Raw genomic sequence first — 25427 nt, 5'->3', positions numbered from 1 at the left:
TTTTCTACATTGTAGAATAATAGTGACGACATCAAAACTATGAAATAACACATATGGAATCATGTAGTAACCTAAAAAGTGTTAAACAGATGGAATGCATTTCAATTAACAGGTGTGCCTTTTTAAAAGTTAATTTGTGGAATGTCTTTCCTTCTTAATGTGTTTGAGCCAATCAGTTGTGTTGTGACAGGGTAGGGGGGTATACAGAAGATAGCCCTATTTGGTAAAAGACCAAGTCCATATTATGGCAAGAACAGCTCAAATAAGCAAAGAGAAACAACAGTCCATCGTTACTTTAAGACATGAAGGTCAGTCAATACGGACAATTTCAAGAACTTTGAAAGTTTCTTCAAGTGCAGTCGCAAAAACCATCAAGCGCTATGATGAAACTGGCTCTCATGAGGACCGCCACAGGAATGGAAGACCCAGAGTTACCTCTGCTGCAGAGGATAAGTTCATTAGAGTTACCAGCCTCAGAAATTGCAGCCCAAATAAATGCTTCACCGAGTTCAAGTAACAGACACATCTCAACATCAACTGTTCAGAGGAGACTGTGCGAATCAGGCCTTCATGGTCGAATTGCTGTAAAGAAACCACTATTAAAGGACACTAATAAGAAGAAGAGACTTGCTTGGGCCAAGAAACACGAGCAATGGACATTAGACCGGTGGAAATCTGTCCTTTGGTCTGGAGTCCAAATTAGAGATTTTTGGTTCCAACCGTCGTGTCTTTTTGGATGCGGTGTGGGTGAACGGATGATCTCTGCATGTGTATTTCCCACCGTAAAGCATGGAGGAGGAGGTGTTATGGTGTGGGGGTGCTTTGCTGGTGACACTGTCTGTGATTTATTTAGAATTCAAGGCACACTTAACCAGCATGGCTACCACAGCATTCTGCAGCGATACGCCATCCCATCTGGTTTGGGCTTAGTGGGACTATCATTTGTTTTTCAATAGGACAATGACCCAACACACCTCCAGGCTGTGTATGGGCTATTTGACCAATAAGGAGAGTGATGGAGTGCTGCATCAGATGACCTGGCCTCCACAATGCCCCAACCTCAACCATATTGAGATGGTTTGGGATGAGTCGGACCGCAGAGTGAAGGAAAAGCAGCCAACAAGTGCTCAGCATATGTGGGAACTCCTTCAAGACTGTTGGAAAAGCATTCCAGGTGAAGCTGGTTGAGAGAATGCCAAGATTGTGCAAAGCTGTAATCAAGGCAAGGGGTGGCTATTTGAAGAATCTCAAATATAAAATATATTTTGATTTGTTTAACACTTTTTTGGTTACTACATGATTCCATATGTGTTATTTCATAGTTTTGATGTCTTCACTATTATTCTAAAATGTAGAAAATAGTACAAATAAAGAAAAACCCTTGAATGAGTAGGTGTTCTAAAACTTTTGACCGGTACTGTAGTTTACAATCGAAGTTACCTACTCCAGTTGCTCTTGGTGTATCATACAATGCGTCCATATGTCAGAGGGAGACACATTCATAACTAGAGTGCAGAGACTTGCCCGCCGTCCCACCATAGATGGAGCCCCATCTGTGCAAAAGCCCACCATTCGATCCCATGGAATCTGTTTTTCTTCAATATAGCCACGCAGCACACTGAACATCCCCGATGCCGTGTCATACTCAGGAATCATGAGACAGAACAATATGTCCTCGTGATTAGCATCCCCCGACATGTATAGCGAACAAAAGTCAATGCATGGTCATCTCGGCCCTCACAGCTAACGTCCATTTGGAGAGCATAAACTGGGGAGTTTTTGAGTAATTCAGTCAGAGCATAAATTCTTCTTTTAACAGAGTTATCTGACAAAGGTATTGATGTGAGTTTCTGTGCCTCTGCCTCCCCACACATTGTTTTCACCATATCAATTGCAGACGGTAATATCAAAGTCTCTGCAATAGTGTGTCGTTTCATAGCATAGCGGGCCTTTCACGGTCGGAATGATTCAAGTGCAACGGTCAAGTGCAGTCTTTTCCCATGATCTAACGGCACTCTTTGGTTGAATTTTATCTTTTAGATTTGAATCATTTTCATTTAGGTTGTTAAGGTTAACCACATTACAATAATTTTGAGATACAAAGACGATATTATAATACATATCTTTTTTGCATATCTTTTTTTTTTCTTCAGGATTTTGGAAATTCTCCCGCGACCCCATTTTCATATCAGGCGACCCCACATGGTCCCCTAGTTTGGGAACCGCTGCTCTAGCCCATCTGACAACTTTCTACTTCAGGGAGAGGAACAGCATCAACATTGCCTTGATATGGTAACTTGACCTACTTTTGCACATTTTCATTCAGTTCAATGCTTTTAATTAAGTCAAGGTTTCCATGTAACTTGACATCCTCACAAACATGGGTTTAACCATGAATGTTGTAAACCACATACTGGGGACCATACAACTGACAAACGCGCTCCACAAATTATACAAGTAGGCTGTGGGCAAAGTCATTCAGGGCAAGACACAATGTCGGACGTGAGAGAATGAAAATGGCAACAAAGACATCTCCTCGATGCATTTATCCCAACCTGAATACCCAGTGGACTTAGTCCCCTTGATGATCGCTCTAGCTGGAGCGTCACAGATAACAGAGGTGACAATTAGAGAGAACTGTTTACCTTTGATGACAAACCCCCTTTGCAACTCACTAACTAGATCTCTCAAATAGTCACTGAGGGAGCGTGGCTTTGAGTTACCACAGAATAGTGCAATGATGACCGGCCCATTTACGTAGCCCTGAAGTATCCCTAGGATTGGCCAGATTTGTACACAATAACTTTTAAACAATGGCAAGCCATCGAAGTTCAGATGCAATCGAAACACGTGTCTGTCTATCTGGGACTTTAGACCAGGGTTTGAACACTTCCTCCCCATCTCTCCACCAGCTGGCACTGAAACATCAGTGAGTGAGGTATTGCTTCCCACCAGGAGAAGGAGAGTGTCTGATGAATCCTTGGGTTTTCTTGTGGTGGTGTCTGCTGGGGCCAAGGTCTTGCATGGTCTTCGGGAATCTGGTGGACAAGAGCAAAGAAACTTTTGAGGGTCGACTGTCTAAAAAATGAATGGGCGCTAGGAAAGGAAATAATGAATGTCATGCGTTATAGGCTATAGACTCCTAGAGACGTTCATCATCCATATTGTACATTTGGAGCCAAAAGGCCATGAAGGTCAAAGGTTGGCCCAGCAGTGAGGGTTAAGCATTGTAACGGAGGCTGCGGTACAGTTTTGGTTTTTTTTATATAAAGAATGTGGAGTTCCAGGTCCCAGTGGATATTATATCCACTGGAGGACAAAACAAAACATAAAAATGACAAACTTGAAAAAACATGAGGCTTAAACTGGGTTTTTAGGCTAAGCCCATTTGGCTTGGGCCCTAAAAAGTTATGCTTCCGCATCAAAGGTTTTCCATGTACTGGTCTGGTCTGGTCTGCCCTGAGGCTACATAGCCGTTATGTAGCCGTAGCATCTCCAACTAGACAGATACATTTAATCCAATCAAACAACAAAATATGTAAAATTACAAATAACATTCTCCAAAATATGATAGAATGTAGGCTACCCTAAATGAATCAAAGTTAATGATAATGAAAAGACTTCAACTCAATTAGAGATGGGCTGGAACAACAGCACCCTAGCTCTCTCTATGCTGCTTATCACACCACTGTATAACACCCAGCGGTGCTAAATCCTTATCCTTGTGGGTCTCAGTTCTGTGTTTTTGGCAGAAAATGCGGAAGTGAAATAATGGAATTTGATGCCATTCCGGAGGACAGGAGTGGGCAACAAGAATTGATATCTTACAATACTGTAACGACCCGGTATTGTGTTCTGTGTTTGTGGGTGTGTTATTGTTCTCATGGGTGCTAGCAGGGGTTAAATATGCCAGGGCAGACGGAAAGGTTGGGGGGTATGATGGGTAATCCCGCAGGGTTTTGAAATGCATAAATAGGGGTTACTGTCTCCTCTCTCTTTCTATTCGGGATCCTGATCTGGTCTTATGAGTCTGCCACTTAACTTGACATTGTGTATTTGTGTACGTTCGGAATTTAGCAGCGTGGGCTGTGGCCTGAACAATAGCCCAGTTTAGGAATAAACCTGTGTTCTGCCCTGCACACCTGGTGTCCGTCTCTTCTTCCTTTATGACCCAGCCCGGGTCATTACAATACAATACAATTATGGGAAATTAAAGAGCCTAGCGGAATATATCGGAATATATTGCCTGTTTTATTATGAGACCAACAGACCAACATTAATTTGATGAGAAGCGATAGATTGCCTTCTGGTCTGTAGGCTATCAAATTGCAACATTGTAGGCCTATTCGACCCCAACAAAAGGTTATGACCAATATGTAAATGTTTTCATAAATGTAGAAAGTATCAGAGTTGTCTGGTGCATGCATTTTGTTGCTGAAACCAAAGCGTGGTAACAATGCATTTAATTTTTTACTCCACCCGACACCACTCCTAATCTCCACTGCCAATTCGTAATTCTATCCATGACCATGTATATTGCCTTGCAGATTCATCAAATGCGCCACACGCCTGTTTGCCAACCTGTAGCCTACGTGTTGTCCATCAGGTGGTGGGCTCGAGGGCGTTCCGTGTTTGGTGTCAACGAAAACTTCCACGTCGTCGCGCTCAGATTTTTCCACGGAGGCAGAGGGACTGAAGGTGGGCCCATTGCCCGCTTCCCCGGGAGGACTGCAAACGTGGCTGCTAACCTGACTTCCACCGTGCAGGGTCGCCCACTGTGCTCTAACGGGACGCCCTGGATCCTCTATCTGTTCGAGGAATGCGTGGAGAATGTGTGGGAATACTGGAGTGTAGTCATCGGGCTGATCTCCATGTTCTGTTTCTTGCTGTCTACTCTACCGTAAGTTTTTTCCACTATTGCAGTAGGAAGGCTTTCTATAAGGAAAAAGTAGATTGTCTTTATAATACTAATTAAAATTAATGATCACAGATGTTGTGATCAACAGCTGCCATCTCACATGTCTCTGACATTCAGTGTTAAGAAGATACTCATGACAGATTAATAAACCCATTATTGATGTATTGCCATAGCAATGAGAGAGAGTCAGTATGGCTCTGCAAAACCAGTTTATGAGACCTCTAATCCAAGAGACCTCTAATCCAAGTATCTGTTTACATGTCACATCACTCTCTCCTTTTCTTAACCATTCTCTCTGCCTCCATTTTATATCTTGTTGTCTCTCTTCCCCCCCCCAGACAAGTCTACGAGGCTTATCGCAATGGTAAAGTGGAGGAGGCCATGTCTATTGGCTTTCTGCTCTTCCTCTTCAGTGGGGACATCAGCAGTCTGATAGGCTGCGTCCTGACCAGCCAGCTGCCCATCCAGGTATCTAACAACAGGCACAACTTCAACTTGCTCTTGTGTGCATAAGGAGAGTGTTATTGTTTTGATTGCCACATCACTCTATGCTTAGGCATGCCCTGATGCACTGGATAGCTGCTGCATTCAAGCACCTTTTTCAAACATTCCGTTTGTGAATGGAGTTGCTCTTATCTGCATTTACATTTTATCCCAAGGGCATGTTTTCCTTAACCTTGCTCTGACCCTTGCCTATGCAGAGGGTGCCGCTGTCAATCATATTTGATTGCTCTCTCTCTCTCTCTCTTTCTTCTCTCAGATTGTGACAGTAGTGTTCTACATCTTCACTGATCTCCTGCTCATCTCCCAGTTCCTCTACTACAAGATCAAGAACAAATTGTCTAAAAGTAAGGCCAGCCTGATCATGATATTGCACCGTCCACTCAATATGGAAATACAATAGATTGCCGTGATTGTACATGTGTGAGAATCAGCGTTGTTCCTTGCATTGTAGCTAGTGTGCTGTAGGTCCATATTTCCATTGTAAGTGCAATTCTGAGGGTACAATCTGTGTACTCGCATAATGTGCTACATGTTGACAATGCTAACAGCTACGCCCAGCTATCCATGCCTAATGTGTATGACATGACTACGTGTGTGTGTGTGTGTGTTTTCAAGTGAAATAGTTCCCACTAAAAGTTGCTGACTTTGACAAATGCTCACATTGTAAAGCTCCTTTTGTTAGTCCAGTTTGCAGCCGCGGGCTGGAACACAAAAGGAAGACATATTGGATTGCTTAACAGTAGGAGGGTGTGTGTTGTGTGTGGCTATGTGGCCAGTGAGGGAGAGAAAGAGAGAGGGAGGTCATACCATGCCTTTACAAACCCCTCCCCCCTTTCTCCATAGCTCAGGTATCTCACAGGTATTTGTATTGATTAAATATCTACATTGCCACGGCAGCAGCTACTCTTCCTGGGTTCCAGCAATAATTAAGGCAGTAATATACATTACAATAAAACATTTAAACATTAAAATACATTTTACAACAGATTTCACAATACATTAAGTGTGTTCCTCCGGCCACTACAACACAATCCAGGTGTACATGTGTGTATAGTGTGTATGTTATGTGTGTTTGTATGTGTGTGTTTGTATCTGTGTATGACTCTTCACAGTCCTCGCTGTTCCATAAGGTGTATTTTTTTTATCGTTTTTTAAATCAGATTTTACAGATTTTTTTCATTTTTTTAATTAAACCTTATTTTACCAGGTAAGTTGACTGAGAACACATTCTCATTTACAGCAACGACCTGGGAAATAGTTACAGGGGAGAGGAGGGCGTGCTGGCGTGAGTTACTTGATGTGGAATAGAGTTCCATGTAGTCATGGCTCTATGTACTACTGTGCCTCCCATTGTCTGTTCTGGACTTGGCGACTGTGAAGAGACCTCTGGTGGTATGTCTTGTTGTGTGTGCATGGGTGTCCGAGCTGTGTGTTAGTAGTTTAAACAGACATATTGCTGTATTGAACATGTCAATACTTACAAAAACAAGTAGTGATGAAGTCAATCTCTCGTCAACTTTGAGCCATGAAAGATTGACATGCATATTATTAATGTTAGCTCTATGTGTACATTTAAGGGCCAGCCATGCTGCCTTGTTCTGGCCCAGTTGTAATTTTCCCAAGTCCCTCTTTGTGGCACCTGACCACATGACTGGGCAGTAGTCCAGGTGCAACAAAACTAGGGCCTGTAGGACCTGTCTTGTTGATAGTGTTGCTAAGAAGGCAGAGTAGCGCTTTATTATGGACAGACCTCTCCCCATCTTAGCTACTGTTGCATCAATGTTTTGACCATAACAGTTTACATTCCAGGGTTACTCCAATCAGTTTAGTCACCTCAACTTGCTCAACTTCCAGATTATTCATTACAAGATTCAGCTGAGGCTTAGGGTTTAATGAATGATTTGTCCCAAATACAATGCTTTTAGTTATTGAAATATTTAGGACTAAGTTATTTCTTGCCACCCATTCTGAAACTGACTGCAGCTCTTTGTTAAGTGGTGCAGTGATTTCACTTGCTGTAGTATCTGACGTGTATAGTGTTGAGTCATCCGCATACATAGACAAACAGGCTTTACTCAGAGCCAGTGGCAGGTCATTAGTAAAGATTTAAAAAAGTAAGGGGCCTAGACAGCTGCCCTGGGGAATGCCTGATTCTACCTGAATTATGTTGGAGAAGCTACCATTAAAGAACACCCTCTGTGTTCTGTTAGACAGGTAACTCTCAATCCACAATATAGTAGGGGTTGTAAAGCCATAACATCTTAAGTTTTTCCAGCAGCAGACTATGATCGATAATGTCAAAAGCCGCACTGAAGTCTAACAAAACAGCTCCCAAAATCTTTTTATTATCAATTTCTCACAACCAATCATCTGTCATTTGTGTAAGTGCTGTGCATGTTGAGTGCCCTTCACTATAAGCGTGCTGAAAGTCTGTTGTTAATTTATTTACTGTAAAATAGCATTGTATCTGGTCAAACACAATTTTTTCCAAAAGTTTACAAAGGGTTGGTAACAGGCTGACTTTTGCTTCCCTCCAGGCCTGAAGGCACATACGTTCCTGTAGGCTTAGATGGCAAATAGGAGTGGCAATATCGTCCGCTATCATCCTCAGTAATTTCCTCTCCAAGTTTTCAGACCCAGGTGGCTTGTCATTGTTGAGAAAAAAAAAAAAACTAATTTTCCACACTCACTTTACGGATTTCTAAATTATAATGATTGTCTTTCATAATTTGATCAGTTATACTTGGATGTGTAGATTCGGCGTTTGTTGCTGGCATGTCATGCTTAAATTTGCTTATCTTGCCAATTAAAAAATCATTAAAGTAGTTGGCAATATTAGTGGGTTTTATGATGAATGAGCCATCTGATTCAATGAATGATGGAGCTGAGTTTACCTTTTGCCCAAAATGTAATGTAAGGTGCTTCAAAGCTTTTTACTATAATTCTTTATATAATTTATCTTTGTTTCATAGTATAGCTTTTTATTATTTTTGTTCTGTTTAGTCACATGATTTCTCAATTTGCCAATCGGTTATGCAGCCAGACTTATTTGTCATTCCTTTTGCCTCATCCCTCTCAACCATAACATTTTTCAATTGCTTATCAATCCATGGGGATTTAACAGTTTTTACAGTGCATGCTTATTAGTAACTGGAGTAAGCAATTTCATAAATGTGTCAAGTGCAGCGTCTGGTTGCTCCTCATTACATACCACAAACCAGCAAATATTATTTACAAAATCAACATAGGAATCACTACAAATACCATATTGTGATCACTTAATTCGATGGATTTGGATACTGCTTTACAGCTGATTTCTGCAGCATTAGTAAAGATGTGATCAATACATGTGGATTTCATTCCTGTGCTGTTTGTAAACACCCTGGTAGGTTGACTTATAACAAATACTGACTGTTAGCACTTGGTGGTCTATAGCAGCGTCCTACAAGAATGGGGTTTAAGTGAGGCAGATGAACCTGTAGCCATATTACTTCAACAGTATTTAACATGAGATCCTCTCTAAGCTTTACTGGAATGTGGCTCTGAAAATAGACCGCAACACCACTCCTATTGGCATTTCTGTATTTTCTGTAGATGTTATAACCATCTATTGCTACCACTATATCATCAAAGGTATTATCTAAGTGAGTTTCAGAGATGGTCAGTATATGAATGTCAACTGTTACTAGCGAGTTATCGATTTCATGAACCTTGTTTCTTAAGCTTTTCTAGGATGCTTGATTGTTTTTATTGCTTTATTGGGAAGCTTAGCAGAGGTAGACATACTCATGTTATTTATGTTAGTGCAGGGTGAGTTTCTTAAGCTACATAAACTACATGACCAACGTATCTGGACACCTGCTCCTCGTCAAACATCTAATTCGAGAATCACGGGCATTAATATGGAGTTGGTACCCCCTTTGCTGCTATAACAGCCTCTACTCTTCTGGGAAGGCTTTCCACTAGATGTTGGAACATTGCTGCGGGGACTTGCTTCCATTCAGCCACAAGTGCATTAGTGAGGTCGGGCACTGATGTTGGGCGATTAGGCCTGGCTCGCAGTCGGTCTTCCAATTCATCCCTAAGGTGTTCGATGGGGTTTAGGTCAGGGCTGTGTGCAGGCCAGTCAATTTCTTCCACACCGATCTCGACAAACCATTGTTGTATGGACCTGGCTTTGTGCACAGGGAATTGTCATGCTGAAACAGGAAAGGGCCTTCTCCAAACTGTTGCTACAGAGTTGGAAGCACAGAATCGTCTAGAATGTCATTGTATGCTGTAGTGTTAAGATTTCCCTTAATTGGAACTAAGGGGCCTAGCCCGAACCACGAAAAACAGCCCCAGACCATTATTCCTCCTCCACCAAACTTTACAGTTGGCACTATGCATTCGGGCAGGTAGCGTTCGCCTGGCATCCGCCAAACCCAGATTTGTCCGTCGGACTGCAGGGTGTTGAAGCGTGAGTCATCACTCCAGAGAACGTGTTTCCACTGCTCCAGAGTCCAATGGCGGCAAGTTTACACCACTCTAGCCGATGCTTGGCATTGCGCATGGTTATCTAAGGCTTGTGTGACTGCTCGGTCATGGAAACCCATTTCATGAAGCTCCCGATGAACAGTTATTGTGCTTATGTTGCTTCCAGAGGTAGTTTGGAACTCGGTAGTGAGTGTTGCAACCGAGGACAGACGATTTTTATGCGCTATGCGCTTCAGAACTCGGCAGTCCGGTTCTGTGAGCTTGTGCGGCCTACCACTTTGCTGCTGAGCTGTTGTTGCTCCTAGACATTTCCACTTCACAATAACAGCACTTAGAGTTGACTGGGGCAGCTCTAGCAGGGCAGAAATTTGACGAACTGACTTGTTGGAAAGGTGGCATCCTATGACGGTCCCACGTTGAAAGTCACTGAGCTCTTCAGTACGGGCCATTATACTGTCAATGTTTGTATATGGAGATTGCATGGCGATTGCATGGCGGTGTGCTCGATTTTATACACCTGTCAGCAATGGGTGTGGCTGAAATAGCTGAATCCACTAATTTGAAGGGGTGTCCATATACTTAATGTGGGCCATTTTTAGCACTTTTCTGAGATGCTTGATTGTTTTACTGAGCGGCTTATCAGAAGTATGTCAGGTTTTGGCCATGACTGTTCGGGTTTTGGTCACTAGATGTCCCCATTGCACCTTTTTTGTACCTTTTGTTTTTCTTGCTCTAATTATTGTTTGCACCTGTAGGTCATTCCCTTGTTAGTATTTAAACCCTGTGTGTTCCTCAGTTCCTTGCTCAGTGTTTGTAGTTAGCACCCAGCCCCAGCCCAAGCCTTGTTTTATATTGATATTTCTCTGGTGGGATTTTCCAGAGGTTCTCTGGTTTAGTTCTTGTGTTTTGTTTGAGTAGTCTTTTGAGGTTTGTTTTTCCCTGCTGTTTTTTACCACTTTGTGGAGTTTCTTTTGTTTTTTGGAGGTTTTCCTCTTTGTGCCTCTTGGCTTTATTTTTGGACATTGTGGATTTAGTTTCTTTGCCTGAAGATTTTGTTCTTTAATTAAACCACCATCTCTAGTACTGCTGTGTCTGCCTCATCCTCTGGGTTCTGACAATTATTAGTGACTGTTTCTTGCACCGGGTCGTGACAGAAACACTGAGCCATTATTATGAACCCAGAGGCAGCCAGTACCCAGGATCTTTTTCCATGCTGTCCCACCATGAGGGGACTGTCCAACGCCACGAGGCTGCTCTGGTTCAGCAAGAGGCCTTAATGGCTAGACATTCTCAACTTCTGTCAGAGATGCTGACTTCCATAAAGCAGATTTCGGATCGACTTTCCCCGGCAACCGCTTCTGCTCCAGTTCATCCGATTCAAGGGCCCCTGGCAGTTAATCCCCTGGCGGAACCTCGTCTGCCGCCTCCCCAACGGTTCTCAGGGGATCCGAGTGTTTGTAAGGGGTTTTTTCACCCAATGTTCTCTCTCCTTTGAGCTGCAACCATCGTGCGTTTCCCACCGACCGGTCCAAGATAGCATATATCATCACCCTGCTGTCGGAAAAGGCCCTAGCCTGGGCTACTGCTGTGTGGGATGCCCAAAGTCCCTGCTGTGCCAGCTACTCTACCTTTGCTGAAGAATTCAAGCGAGTGTTTCAAGGTCCTACCAACGGCCCTGACTCAGCCAAACAGCTCCTGACTCTCCGCCAAGGTCGGCGCAGCGTGACGGACTATGCCATCCAGTTCCGCACTGTGGCAGCAGCAAGTGGCTGGAACGACGAGGCGCTCACAGTGTGTTTTTTGAAGGGTCTTTCTGACACCATCCAAGATGAACTGGCCACTCGGGAACCACCGGACAACCTCGAGTCCCTTATCAAGTTGGCTTCACGCATAGACCAGCGTCTGAGAGAGAGAAACAAAACCATAGACCGCTCACCCTAGCTCCTATCGGTTCCAGCTCCGAGTCTCCACCTTTATCCTCGCTGGCTCCACCAGAACCCATGCAGGTTGGACGCATCTCCCAGGCTGAGAGAGACCGCCGGATGAGGGAGCGATGCTGTCTATATTGCGGCAAACCGGGCCATTTCCGCTCCACGTGTCCCGGGCTCCAGGGAAACGCACTCTCCCGTGCAGGCCTGGGAGGACTGTAACGGGAAACATAACCTCCTCCCATCCATCCAACTCCCGCCTGCTCATTCCAGTTACCCTTTCCTGGGACGACCACGAGTTTTCTCTTCAAGCCTTGGTAGACTCTGGAGCCGCAGGTAACTTCATGGATGGGATCTGGGCGAAGGAGAATGGCGTTCCTTCTGAACCTCTAAGTGACCCCATAAGGGTTACTACGTTGGATAGAAGTCCTTTGGGATCTGGACTTGTCACTCGTGCCACTACCCCCTTACGACTTTCAGTTTCCCAACACCAGGAAGTGATGAACTTTCATCTGATCTCCTGTTCCGAAGTTTCCTCTCGTCCTTGGTTATCCCTGGCTTCACAGCCATAACCCTCACATCGACTGGTCTGTGGGCACTATCAAGCAGTGGGGTCCCTACGTGCCAAGCCACTTGTATCTTCCAGAGTTCCCAGAGTTCTCCTTCCGAGTCTCTAGAATCCATCGACTTGTCCCGAGTTCCCGAGTGTTACCATGACCTCAAACTGGTATTTAGCAAACAGAGGGCCACCAAACTACCACCCCATAGACCTTACGATTGCACCATCGACCTGTTGCCGGGGACCTGCCCTCCCAGGGGTCGGATCTTTTCCCTTTCTCCTCCCGAACGAGCTGCTATGGATACCTACATCAAGGACGCTCTGACAGCAGGCCTCATGCGTCCATCTACCTCGCCGGCGGGAGCAGGGTTTTTCTTTGTGGCCAAGAAAGACGGTGGATTACGACCTTGCATCGACTACCGGGGACTCAATGCCATAACCGTCCGTAACCGCTACCCGCTACCCCTTATGGCCACAGCCTTTGAGCTGCTCCAGGAAGCAGTTGTCTTCACTAAGCTTGACCTGCGGAACGCATACCATCTTGTGCGGATCAAACCCGGGGACGAGTGGAAGACCGCTTTCAACACGCCTACTGGTCACTACGAATACTCGGTGATGCCCTTCGGCCTGACCAACGCTCCGGCTGTGTTCCAAGCGCTCATAAACGATGTGCTTAGAGATATGCTTAACATCTTTGTGTTTGTTTACTTGGATGACATCCTCATCTTTTCGAGCTCCCCTTCAAGAACACACTAAGCATGTCAGACAAGTGCTCAAACGCCTCCTAGACAGCCATTTGTACGTTAAGCCGGAGAAGTGTGAATTCCATTCCTCTCGAGTACAATTCCTGGGATTTATAGTGGAACCCGGACGAGTCCAGATGGACCCCAAGAAGGTAGAGGCGGTAGCGGATTGGCCCACCCCCAAGTCCGTTAAGGAAGTTCAGCGTTTCCTGGGCTTCACCAACTTTTACCGCAAGTTCATCAAGAACTTCAGCTCGGTGGCAGCCCCTCTCTCGGCGGTAACCAAGGGTGGCAACACAAGGTTTCTGTGGGGAAGAGAAGCTGAGACGGCCTTCCAAGGACTCAAGCAGCGCATCCTCTCTGCTCCCATCCTGACACTACCAACGGCGGATGAACCTTTTGTGGTGGAGGTAGACGCATCAGAGGTTGGGGTTGGAGCTGTCCTGTCTCAGAGGGGTGAAGACAAGAAGCTTCATCCTTGCGCCTTCTTCTCTCACCGGCTTACCCCGGCCGAGAGGAATTACGATGTGGGGGGATCGTGAACTCCTAGCGGTTAAGATGGCATTGAAGGAATGGAGACACTGGCTCGAGGGGGCTTCTCAACCGTTTCAAGTGCTTACGGACCACAAGAATCTGGAGTATATCCAGCAGGCGAAGCGGTTGAACGCCAGACAAGCTCGATGGTCTCTTTTCTTCAGCCGATTTCAGTTTATCCTCACCTATAGACCCGGGTCGAAGAATCTCAAACCGGACGCCTTGTCACGAATCTACTCTCCTGCCATTCGAGAAGATACTGACATGACTGTCCTTCCGGCCGCTAAGATCGTGGCTCCGATCTCGTGGCAAGTGGAGGATACCGTGAAACAAGCTCAAGCCATCGAACCGGGCCCTGGAGGAGGTCCTGCTAATCGGTTGTTTTTTCCCAAGGCAGCAAGGTCCCAAGTCCTTCGGTGGGGGCACTCCTCTCGCCTCACCTGTCACCCGGGCGTAGGCCGCACCTTGGAGTTCATCCAGCGTAAGTTCTGGTGGCCCACCATAAAAGAAGACGTTGCCACTTTCATCAAGGCCTGTTCCGTGTGCTGCCAGGGCAAATCTTCTCACCTCCGCCCTCAAGGACTCCTTCACCCTCTATCTATTCCCCACCGACCCTGGTCCCATATCTCGTTGGACTTTATTACTGGCCTTCCTCCGTCCCATGGTAATACTACGATCCTAGTCATCATCGACAGGTTTTCTAAGGCGGCCAGGTTTGTTCCTTTGACCAAATTACCTTCTGCCAAGGAAACAGCTGAGTTGGTGATTAACCATGTGTTCCGAGTCTTTGGGATTCCGCAAGATATGGTTTCCGACAGAGGTCCCCAGTTCGCCTCAAGGTTTTGGAAGGCCTTCTGCCAACTCATAGGGGCCACGGCCAGTTTATCTTCAGGGTACCATCCGAGTCCAATGGCCAAACTGAGAGGATGAATCAGGAGCTGGAAACCACCCTCAGATGCATGGTTTCCAACAACCCGTCCACTTGGTCATCCTTCATTGTTTGGGCCGAGTACGCGCACAACACCTTGTGCTCCTCCTCCACTGGTATGTCCCCGCATGAGTGTCAGTTTGGCTATGCACCTCTATTGTTCCCGGACCAGGAGGCAGAAGTCAGAGTGCCTTCAGCCTCGAGGTTCATCAGACGCTGTCGGCTTACGTGGAAGAAGGCACGTCTTAATCTTCTGCGTTCCTCTCAGCAGTACCAACGACAAGCCAACAGAGGTCGCCGTCCCGGTCCTACCCTGTACCCCGGCCAGAGAGTATGGCTCTCAACTAAGAACCTACCACTACGGGTGGAGTCTCGCAAGCTGTCCCAGAGGTTCATCGGTCCCTTTAAGATTGCCAGGAGAGTCAATCCCGTTACTTTTCGCCTGCACTTACCCAGATCCCTTAAGATCAATCCAACATTTCACATTTCTTTATTAAAACCTGTTGTTTTTCTCCCCTTATCCCGGCAGGCAGACCTCCCCCTCCGCCCCGTGTCATCGGTGGCCAGTCGGCTTATACCGTCCACCGGATACTGGATTCCCGCCGGGTGCAGCGGTCCTGGCAGTATCTGGTGGACTGGGAAGGCTACGGTCCCGAGGAGCGCTCCTGGGTTCCTGCCAAGACATACTGGACCCTGACCTCATTCGTCAGTTCAGGGCCCTCCACCCTGAGAAGGCTGGTAGGAACGTCAGGAGCCGCTCCTAGGAGGGGGGATTCTGTCAGGTTTTGGCCATGACTGTTCGGGTTTTGGTCACTAGATGTCCCCATTGCACCTTTTTTTGTACCTTTTGTTTTTCTTGCTCTAATTATTGTTTGCACCTGTAGGTCATTCCCTTGTTAGTATTTAAACCCTGTGTGTTCCTCAGTTCCTTGCTCAGTGTTTGTAGTTAGCACCCAGCCCCAGCCCAAGCCTTGTTTTATATTGATATTTCTCTGGTGGGATTTTCCAGAGGTTCTCTGGTTTAGTTCTTGTGTTTTGTTTGAGTAGTCTTTTGAGGTTTGTTTTTCCCTGCTGTTTTTTACCACTTTGTGGAGTTTCTTTTGTTTTTTGGAGGTTTTCCTCTTTGTGCCTCTTGGCTTTATTTTTGGACATTGTGGATTTAGTTTCTTTGCCTGAAGATTTTGTTCTTTAATTAAACCACCATCTCTAGTACTGCTGTGTCTGCCTCATCCTCTGGGTTCTGACAATTATTAGTGACTGTTTCTTGCACCGGGTCGTGACAAAGTAAGCATGACAGTCATATTTATGTTGGAGCTGATAGTGCAGGGTGAGCTGCACACAGTGGACTTCCTACTAGGACACACCGCCTCAGTGCTAACAGTATAACTCTGGTTCATAGACACATGATTACTGCATACAATAGCTATAGTATCGACAGAGGCATTCAGCAAACTTAGAAGGACATAAATTAGGTTACTTACACTATAACTTCCAACGCTCCTGGGACAATGTACATTTGCTGCAGCACTACGACAACTCAGTGACACAATGGTGGCGATTTTCTGAGCAGGGCTTCGGTCATTGATAAGTCATTTTCTCAACGCAGCCTTGAAATGCGTGGACAGAGTCCAGGAGCCAAGATGATTTGGATGGACTCCGTCATTCCTGTAGAGTATCTTCTGTATCCAGAAGGTGTCAAAGTCATCTATATAAGCTATGCCAACAGAGCTACAGTAATCTTTTAGCCAGATGTGTAATGCCAGTAGCTTGTTGAATCTCTCACAGCCGTGACCCAACGATGGTACTGGACCTGAAATAATTGGCCGCTTTTTTGGAAACTTTCAGAGTTAGAATCAGTTCTTTTAAAATCAATTTTCAGCAGTTCCAAGTTAGCCCTACTAATGTCATTTGACCCCACATGGACTACAACAGCGTCAGCCCCCGGCATCTGTCGTAGAACGGTAGGGAGCAGCCTTGTAATGTCCTGTACTCGTGCTCTAGGGTAGCACAGGGTTTTTGTCCCTGGAACCGAGATCTTTCTCACCATAGAGCTGCTGATGACGACAGCTGGTGCAAAGGCTGAGGTGGTGTGGCTGCTCTTTCGCCTCGAGTGGCCTCGCAGACCGCTCAAGGATCGATGGGCGGTGACGCCTGATGGACCCTAGCCAGCTGTAGAATCCATCATGGCTGATGGAAGGGCCGGAGTCTCAGACACCCTTATGGTCCGATGAGGGGGGAGTTCTGAAGATCTAAAACCCTGTTAGAAGCCACCGGAGAGGGAGACAGAATAGAGGGCGAAGGCGCAGGTACCCCTTGATCCAATCTTGACGCGGAAGCCCCCAGGGATGAAGGCGCCTGAACCTCTGGATCCAGGGTGGTGAAGCTGTTTGAAGTCTGTGTCTGGTCCGGGCTTCCCATCACCAAGGAGGCCCCCATCACAAAGAAGGCCCCCATTGCCAGATGCCGCTGCTTTCTACTTCCACTGCGAGTGACGTATCTCCATGGCTGATTGATAGGATCAAGAACAGGAACATCCACCAAGTCATCCAGAAGCAGCTTACTGACTCCATTCTCCAGGAAAAAGTTGTCTGAAATCGGTCACCTCTACAAAACCAGGAGGTATAGCAACACTGTGTGTGCGTCTGTGTGTGTGACCCATGTGTGTCTCTCTTCCCCCAGAGCGCCCCATGTTGAAGTGGTTGTGTTTCCTGTGGTGCGGGGCTTCCACTGTGGCCCTCCTGATCCTCCCCAAGTCCATCACTGACAACAATACCTCTGCCAACACTGAGGTGACACGTGTGTGTGTCTGTGTGAGAGAGAGGGACCTGGGCCCTGACAGTAAATCTCAGTAAGACAAAAATAATGGTGTTCCAAAAAAGGTCCAGTTGCCAGGACCACAAATACAAATTCCATCTAGACACCGTTGCCCTAGAGCACACAAAAAAAACGATAAATACCTTGGCCTAAACATCAGTGCCACAGGTAACTTCCATAAAGCTGTGAACAATCTGAGAGACAAGGCAAGAAGGGCCTTCTATGCTATCAAAAGGAACGTAAATTCGACATACCAATTAGGATCTGGCTAAAAATACTTGAATCAGTTATAGAACACATTGCCCTTTATGGTTGTGAGGTCTGGGGTCCGCTCACCAACCAAGAATTCACAAAATGGGACAAACACCAAATTGAGACTCTGCATGCAGAATTCTGCAAAAAATATCCTCAGTGTACAACGAAAAACACCAAATAATGCATGCAGAGCAGAATTAGGCCAATACCCGCTAATTATCAAAATCCAGAAAAGAGCCGTTAAATTCTATAACCACATAAAAGGAAGCGATTCCCAAACCTTCCATAACAAAGCCAACACCTACAAAGAGATTAACTTGGAGAAGAGTCCCCTAAGCAAGCTGGTCCTGGGGCTCTGTTCACAAACACAAACAGACCACACAGAGCCCAAGGACAACAACACAATTAGACCCAACCAAATAATGAGAAAACAAAAAGAGAATTACTTGACACATTGGAAAGAATTAACAAAAAAACAGAGCAAACTAGAATGCTATTTGGCCCTAAACAGAGAGTACACAGTTGCAGAATACCTGACCACTGTGACTGACCCAAACTTAAGGAAAGCTTTGACCATGTGCCGCCGTAGGCAGACTAGGCTCTCAAGAGAAGACAGGCTATGTGCACACTGCCCACAAAATGAGGTGGAAACTGAGCTGCACTTCCTAACCTCCTGCCAAATGTATGACCATATTAGAGACACATATTTCCCTCAGATTACACAGATCCACATATCTATTGGGTGAAATACCACAGTGTGCCATCACAGTAGCAAGATTTATGACCTGTTGTCACAAGAAAAGGGCAACCAGTGAAGAACAAACACAGCCCATATTTATGTGTATTTATTTTCCCTTTTGTACTTTAACTATTTGCACATCGTTACAACACTGTATATAGACATAATATGACATTTGAAATGTCTCTATTCCTTTGGAACTTTTTTGAGTGTAATGTTTACTGTTCATTTTGTATTGTTTATTTCACTTAGGTTTACTATCTATTTCACTTGCTTTGGCAATGTAAACATATGATTCCCATGCCAATAATGCCCTTAAATTGAAATTGAATTGAGAGAGAGAGAGAGAGAGAGAGAGAGAGAGAGAGAGAGAGAGAGAGAGAGAGAGAGAGAGAGAGAGAGAGAGAGAGAGAGAGAGAGAGAGAGAGAGAGAGAGAGAGAGAGAGAGAGAGAGAGAGAGACCAATGTGTTGTATCTCATCCTATATCTTCTCTCTTTGACCTGGTCTCTGACTCTCTCTCTTTAGAGTGCCTCTAACAGCGTGGAGATCTCTGGTTATGCCTGTGGATACCTGGCCTCCATATTCTACCTCTCCTCTCGTTTTCCACAGCTCTACACAAATGTAAGTGACAGTCTATGTGTGATTATGGAGGCGAGGTGGGGTAAGATGTGAAGGGACAGCAGTGTTAGGGGACATGAGGAGTGAGAGGGAAGAGGGTGAGAGGAGGGGAAGGAAGGGCTGATAAAGGAAGGCTCAAGGTAGTTGGGGCCAGAAGAAAAAAAGAGGAATGCTGCTGTTTTGAGTTTTTCAAATTAGAACCAGGCGTGAGAGACTGGTATTTTCTGCTGAGTGATGTCACAGCATCTGGACTGGTGGCTCATGCAGAGAACTCACTGTCACTCCCAATGTGATAACTGATCCTAGGGATGGTCTAAGGGGGAGAGCACAGCTCACATACACATGTTTTATATATTGAGTGTCTGTGTGAGCATGCATGACTTACCAACAACAAATCATGCATACTAACACATTGTCAAACATTGTGAAAAAAATATGTTCGGAACTAATATTATTTTGGAACTTGTGGTTAAAATGAAGAAGTAATAGAATGGGGTTAAATGATGAACTATATAACATGGTTTGAAGACCCTAAGCCTAAAATCTCAGCTTTTCTCTGTCGGTTTTGAGGTCGAGAAGGTAACATCTCCCTGTCTGTGTCCAGTTTAAGAGGCTGTCTACAGAGGGCACGTCATACATGCTGTTTGCCCTGGCCATGATGGGCAACGGGACCTACGGGCTCAGTGTCATTGTGGTTCTGCCAGCTCTGACCGGCTCCAAACAGACCTTCATCCTCAAACATCTGGCCTGGCTCATCGGCAGCCTGGGAGTCCTCCTCCTAGACTTCTTCGTATCCTTTCTTTTACTCAGAGATCATCATTTCACTGAAAAAAGGATCTGGAATATCTGGAATATTGTTGACTTGTTGTGGTGTGTTTGTGAATGAGCCTTAACTCTCCCAGGTCACCGCCCAGTTCATCATCTACAGGAAGAACAGCTCCGGTAAAACCAGCAAAAAGCTGAAAGTTCCTGAAGTAGAACCTCTGCTCTGTGAAGAGGAGGAGCTGTCCAGGTTCTAGAGTGAGAACACATGATTCAAGTTGTAGCGTTAGAACAAATGATTCAAGTTGTAGCGTTAGAACACATGATTCAAGTTGTAGCGTTAGAACACATAATTAAAGTTGTAGCGTTAGAACACATGATTAAAGTTGTAGCGTTAGAACACATGATTAAAGTTGTAGCGTTAGAACACATGATTAAAGTTGTAGCGTTAGAACACATGATTAAAGTTGTAGCGTTAGAACACATGATTAAAGTTGTAGCGTTAGAACACATGATTAAAGTTGTAGCGTTAGAACACATGATTAAAGTTGTAGCGTTAGAACACATGATTCAAGTTGTAGCGTTAGAACACATGATTCAAGTTGTAGCGTTAGAACACATGATTAAAGTTGTAGCGTTAGAACACATGATTCAAGTTGTAGCGTTAGAACACATGATTAAAGTTGTAGCGTTAGAACACATGATTAAAGTTGTAGCGTTAGAACACATGATTAAAGTTGTAGCGTTAGAACACATGATTAAAGTTGTAGCGTTAGAACACATGATTAAAGTTGTAGCGTTAGAACACATGATTCAAGTTGTAGCGTTAGAACACATGATTCAAGTTGTAGCGTTAGAACACATGATTAAAGTTGTAGCGTTAGAACACATGATTCAAGTTGTAGCGTTAGAACACATGATTCAAGTTGTAGCGTTAGAACAAATGATTCAAGTTGTAGCGTTAGAACACATGATTCAAGTTGTAGCGTTAGAACACATAATTAAAGTTGTAGCGTTAGAACACATGATTAAAGTTGTAGCGTTAGAACACATGATTAAAGTTGTAGTGTTAGAACACATGATTAAAGTTGTAGCGTTAGAACACATGATTAAAGTTGTAGCGTTAGAACACATGATTAAAGTTGTAGCGTTAGAACACATGATTAAAGTTGTAGCGTTAGAACACATGATTCAAGTTGTAGCGTTAGAACACATGATTCAAGTTGTAGCGTTAGAACACATGATTCAAGTTGTAGCGTTAGAACACATGATTAAAGTTGTAGCGTTAGAACACATGATTCAAGTTGTAGCGTTAGAACACATGATTAAAGTTGTAGCGTTAGAACACATTATTAAAGTTGTAGCGTTAGAACACATGATTAAAGTTGTAGCGTTAGAACACATGATTCAAGTTGTAGCGTTAGAACACATGATTCAAGTTGTAGCGTTAGAACACATGATTAAAGTTGTAGCGTTAGAACACATGATTCAAGTTGTAGCGTTAGAACACATGATTCAAGTTGTAGCGTTAGAACACATGATTCAAGTTGTAGCGTTAGAACACATGATTCAAGTTGTAGCGTTAGAACACATGATTCAAGTTGTAGCGTTAGAACACATGATTAAAGTTGTAGCGTTAGAACACATTATTAAAGTTGTAGTGTTAGAACACATGATTCAAGTTGTAGCGTTAGAACACATGATTCAAGTTGTAGCGTTAGAACACATGATTCAAGTTGTAGCGTTAGAACACATGATTCAGGTTGTAGCGTTAGAACACATGATTCAAGTTGTAGCGTTAGAACACATGATTCAAGTTGTAGCGTTAGAACACATGATTCAAGTTGTAGCGTTAGAACACATGATTCAAGTTGTAGCGTTAGAACACATGATTCAAGTTGTAGCGTTAGAACACATGATTCAAGTTGTAGCGTTAGAACACATGATTCAAGTTGTAGCGTTAGAACACATGATTCAAGTTGTAGCGTTAGAACACATGATACAAGTTGTAGCGTTAGAACACATGATTAAAGTTGTAGCGTTAGAACACATGATTCAAGTTGTAGCGTTAGAACACATGATTCAAGTTGTAGCGTTAGAACACATGATTCAAGTTCTAGAGTGAGAACATTACGGAAGTTCTATAGTGAGAACACATGATTGAAGTTCTAGAGTGAGAACAGTAAGAGAATTCCAGGAATCCTCTCCATAATGTTGACTTGAGACCTAGAATAATCCAACAAATGTGACAGTACACCAATGTTCCCTCCATTTAAGTACAGGTGAATTAAAGGGGGCGTCTTATGTTTGAGGAATGTAATCTCAGTAGAACTATTCTCTCTTTCTTTGTAAGGGGGCTCATGTGATCTATTCCCTATTCCCTTAGTACACTACAGGCCTAAAGGGTGTGTCTCAGTGTCTCACATTGCTCTAGTCTAGTTTGTCAATGGTTAGAGCTCTTGTGTTTTCCAGGATAAGATATGCAATACACTCTGAACTGTTCACACTAGGCATTGTCGTCTAGGTGAACCGTACAATAGGGAATCATAACAGTGATTGTTCCTGTATGTAGGTTTAAAAACAGTAATGTATCACATTGACAATTGAAGTGCCACAAAGTGGCAGGCTGCACCAACAGTAATGTATTTTACACTTGTGGTGAATTTGTTATAGTTTACCCTGGTTTGTTCTAGGAGCAGATTCCGTCGTAATTTAATCCCTATGTAATATAATATGTCATTTAGCAGACGCTTTTATCCAAAGCGACTTACAGTCATGTGTGCATACATTTTTACGTAACCCACTACCCTGGCGTTACAAGCGCCATGCTCTACCAATTGAGCTACAGAGGACCATAATCAGTAAGTTGCTTGGAGTGTTACACAGTGTTTAGATTGTGAAGATGCAGTGATTTAAGCCTCATATCCTGTGCCTTGCATCTACATGGCTTTTATGTGTTGCTGCAGTGGAGGTCTGAGGGCTGTTTGATGTGTTCAAGCTGTTGCTTTTAAAACCAACAGTTCTTTGGCTGAAATCTACCCGTTTTAGCTGAACATCCTCCTTTCCTTATCTCCTCTCCTTAAGTTGTGGCCTAGTTATTTTGCCTATCAGTGGCCACAAAGAATGGAAGGAGGGAGGTTTTTTTTACACTATTGAGTCACAGCCTTGAACATTTAGTTCTCACCCCTTATTGTGGAGTTGTGTCCAGGGGTGTATTCACTAGGAACCAAACGGAACAAAACGGGGGCGGACCTACCTGAATTTGTCCATTAGAAACGTGTTTTCATTGCAAAATGTTTTTCAACTGTTTGCAACTAATGAATACACCCCAGTCTTCTATGCGTGCAGTCACATGTTCAGAATGCTGAGGATCAAGGTTGTGTGGGAACTGGGACCGTTTTATAAGTTGATGTGCCATAACTTGGTAACATGGAGTCATGATGAGTGAATAGAGCTACTAGTGACCGATGGTCACTGCACTTATTAGTGTGTCATGGATGTGATTGGTTGATTGACAGCACAGATTTCTCTACCTCGTCTTTCAGTGAGGGGGTTTGTTTATCTGGTCCGGGTTACCCCGGTTGTTTATACTCCCCCTGGTTACCCCGGTGGGAGTAGTTTGAACCGGGTGAAAAGTGATTCAATTCATTTTGGAACCGGGCTGCCTCCCGGGCATGAGCCAGGTGCCCTGCTCTGGCCGACTGCGAAGTCAGCTCAAAACAAAAGTGACGTAATTAAGCACGTGGAGTGATGAGTAGGATTATGTGTTTTCACATGCTAAAGTGATTACTTTTGATAAAAATCCTTTATCTGCCTTTCCAATGAAAACTAGTTTGAAAATTCAAACATTTTATTTTATGGAAAATAGATGTCTGTTTCTGGACGATGCACCTAGCTGCCTTGTTGACAACATGACCGAGCGGCGCAGATTACTGTTTGATTTGAGAAGGGCGCTCCTCCCTCCCCGCTTTCGCCCGATGACGTGATGGGCCATCGCCCGGTTCAACCCAGGCCAGTGTAATAGAACTCTCTCAGTGTCATAGGAGTCATGCCTGGTGAAAATGTAAATCAGATTTTATATGTCACATGCGTCAGATACAACAGGTGTAGACCTTACAGTGAAATGCTTACTTACCTTAACCAACAATGCAGAGTAAGAAAATATTTGCTAAATAAACTAAAGTAAAAAAAAGAAAAGAAACACAATAAAATAATAATAACGAGACTATATACAGGGGGTGCCGGTACCGAGTCAATGTGCGGGGGTACAGGTTAGTCGAGGTAATTGAGGTCATATGTACATGTAGGTAGGGGTAAAGTGACTATGCAAAGAAAATAAACAGCGGGTAGCAGCAGCGTAAAAAAGGGGGTCAATGCAAATAGTCTGGGTAGCCATTTGATTAACTGTTCAGCAGTCTTATGGCTTGGGGGTAGATGCTGTTAAGGAGCATTTTGGACCTAGACTTGGCGCTCTGATACCGCTTGCCATGCAGTAACAGAGAGAACAGTCTATGACTTGGGTGGCTGGAGTCTTTGACCATTTTTAGGGCCTTCCTCTGACACTGCCTGGTATAGATGTCCTGGATGGCAGGAAGCTTGGCCCAAGTGATGGACTGGGCCGTACGCACTACACTCTGTACCGCCTTGCAGTCGGATGCCAAGCAGTTGCCATACTAGGCGGTGATGCAACCAGTCAGGATGCTCTCAATGGTGCAGCTGTATAATTTTTTGAAGATCTGAGGACCCATGCCAAATTACTACTTTTACGTGAAGTATTGAAAAAGCTCAAAATTTGGCCTTTGGAAAAATTGGGTTTTGCAAGATGGCTGACCAGCAAATGATTGTGGCCATGAAACAGCAGGAAGGCCATGAACAGAGAGAAATTATGATGCCACTTATTTTCTCTGCGATAAACCTGTAGATAGTTTCAGATTTTGTTTATAATTTTTGTATATTATTTTAAAGCTAATTATTGGTTGTATCAGACTAACTTTTTTGCCTTTCTCTTGATGAATTAAGTTTGAATTCTGGTTAGCTCAAAGCCTGGCCTCTCTTCAAAGTGTTTCCTATAGATATCTTCCAAATCAGAATAGGGAGATTTATTTATTTATTTACAGTTTCAAGAACAAGGAATATTTCTGAAATAATTTGTACTTGAATAATGACACTGTATTGCTCTTTTACAATAATGTATTTATATTTATACTTAAGATAACATGGTCTTTTCTTTTCTTTATGATTTAGCCTCTTTAGCCTATGTTATTTTTTTTTTTTCACCTTTATTTAACCAGGGAAGCCAGTTGAGAACAAGTTCTCATTTACAACTGCGACCTGGCCAAGATAAAGCAAAGCAGTGCGATAAAAACAACAACACAGAGTTACACATGGGGTAAAACAAAACATAAAATCAAAAATACAACAGAAAATATATATACAGTGTGTGCAAATGTAGCAAGTAATGGAGGTAAGGCAATAACTAGGCCGTAGTGCAAAATAATTACAATTAGTATTAACACTTACAATATTTATCTCATTGATGATAATGTCCCAGTATCTCAGCTTTGTAGCTCATTGTACACAAGTTAAGCATTCCAATGTGATGCTTATGTAACAAACAAACATCTCAATAAAGTGCAATATATCAAATG

General features: G+C 44.0%; 1 protein-coding gene across 1 annotated transcript; it reads left to right on the top strand.

The window, feature by feature from the left end:
- The first annotated feature begins 4529 nt into the window (after positions 1-4529).
- Positions 4530-20036, top strand: LOC121567009 (lysosomal amino acid transporter 1 homolog). Its single transcript, XM_045214791.1, has 7 exons — positions 4530-4900; positions 5257-5386; positions 5679-5766; positions 17270-17379; positions 18925-19020; positions 19622-19807; positions 19920-20036. The coding sequence occupies exons 1-7, from the start codon at positions 4530-4532 to the stop codon at positions 20034-20036; spliced, it is 1098 nt and encodes a 365-aa protein (XP_045070726.1).
- The last annotated feature ends 5391 nt before the right edge of the window (positions 20037-25427 follow it).

Source organism: Coregonus clupeaformis, chromosome 5 (genome assembly GCF_020615455.1).
Source record: "Coregonus clupeaformis isolate EN_2021a chromosome 5, ASM2061545v1, whole genome shotgun sequence".
NCBI classification, from domain to species: domain Eukaryota; kingdom Metazoa; phylum Chordata; class Actinopteri; order Salmoniformes; family Salmonidae; genus Coregonus; species Coregonus clupeaformis.
Note: the sequence above shows the minus strand (reverse complement) of the source record. Positions and strands in the feature narration are given on the sequence as shown.

Coding starts and splice junctions, on each gene's coding strand:
- LOC121567009 (XM_045214791.1), top strand. CDS start 4,530: ATGTATATTGCCTTGCAGATTCATCAAATGCGCCACACGCCTGTTTGC. Junction 4,901..5,256: donor TTCTTGCTGTCTACTCTACC/GTAAGTTTTTTC, acceptor TCCCCCCCCCAG/ACAAGTCTACGAGGCTTATC. Junction 5,387..5,678: donor CCAGCCAGCTGCCCATCCAG/GTATCTAACAAC, acceptor TTCTTCTCTCAG/ATTGTGACAGTAGTGTTCTA.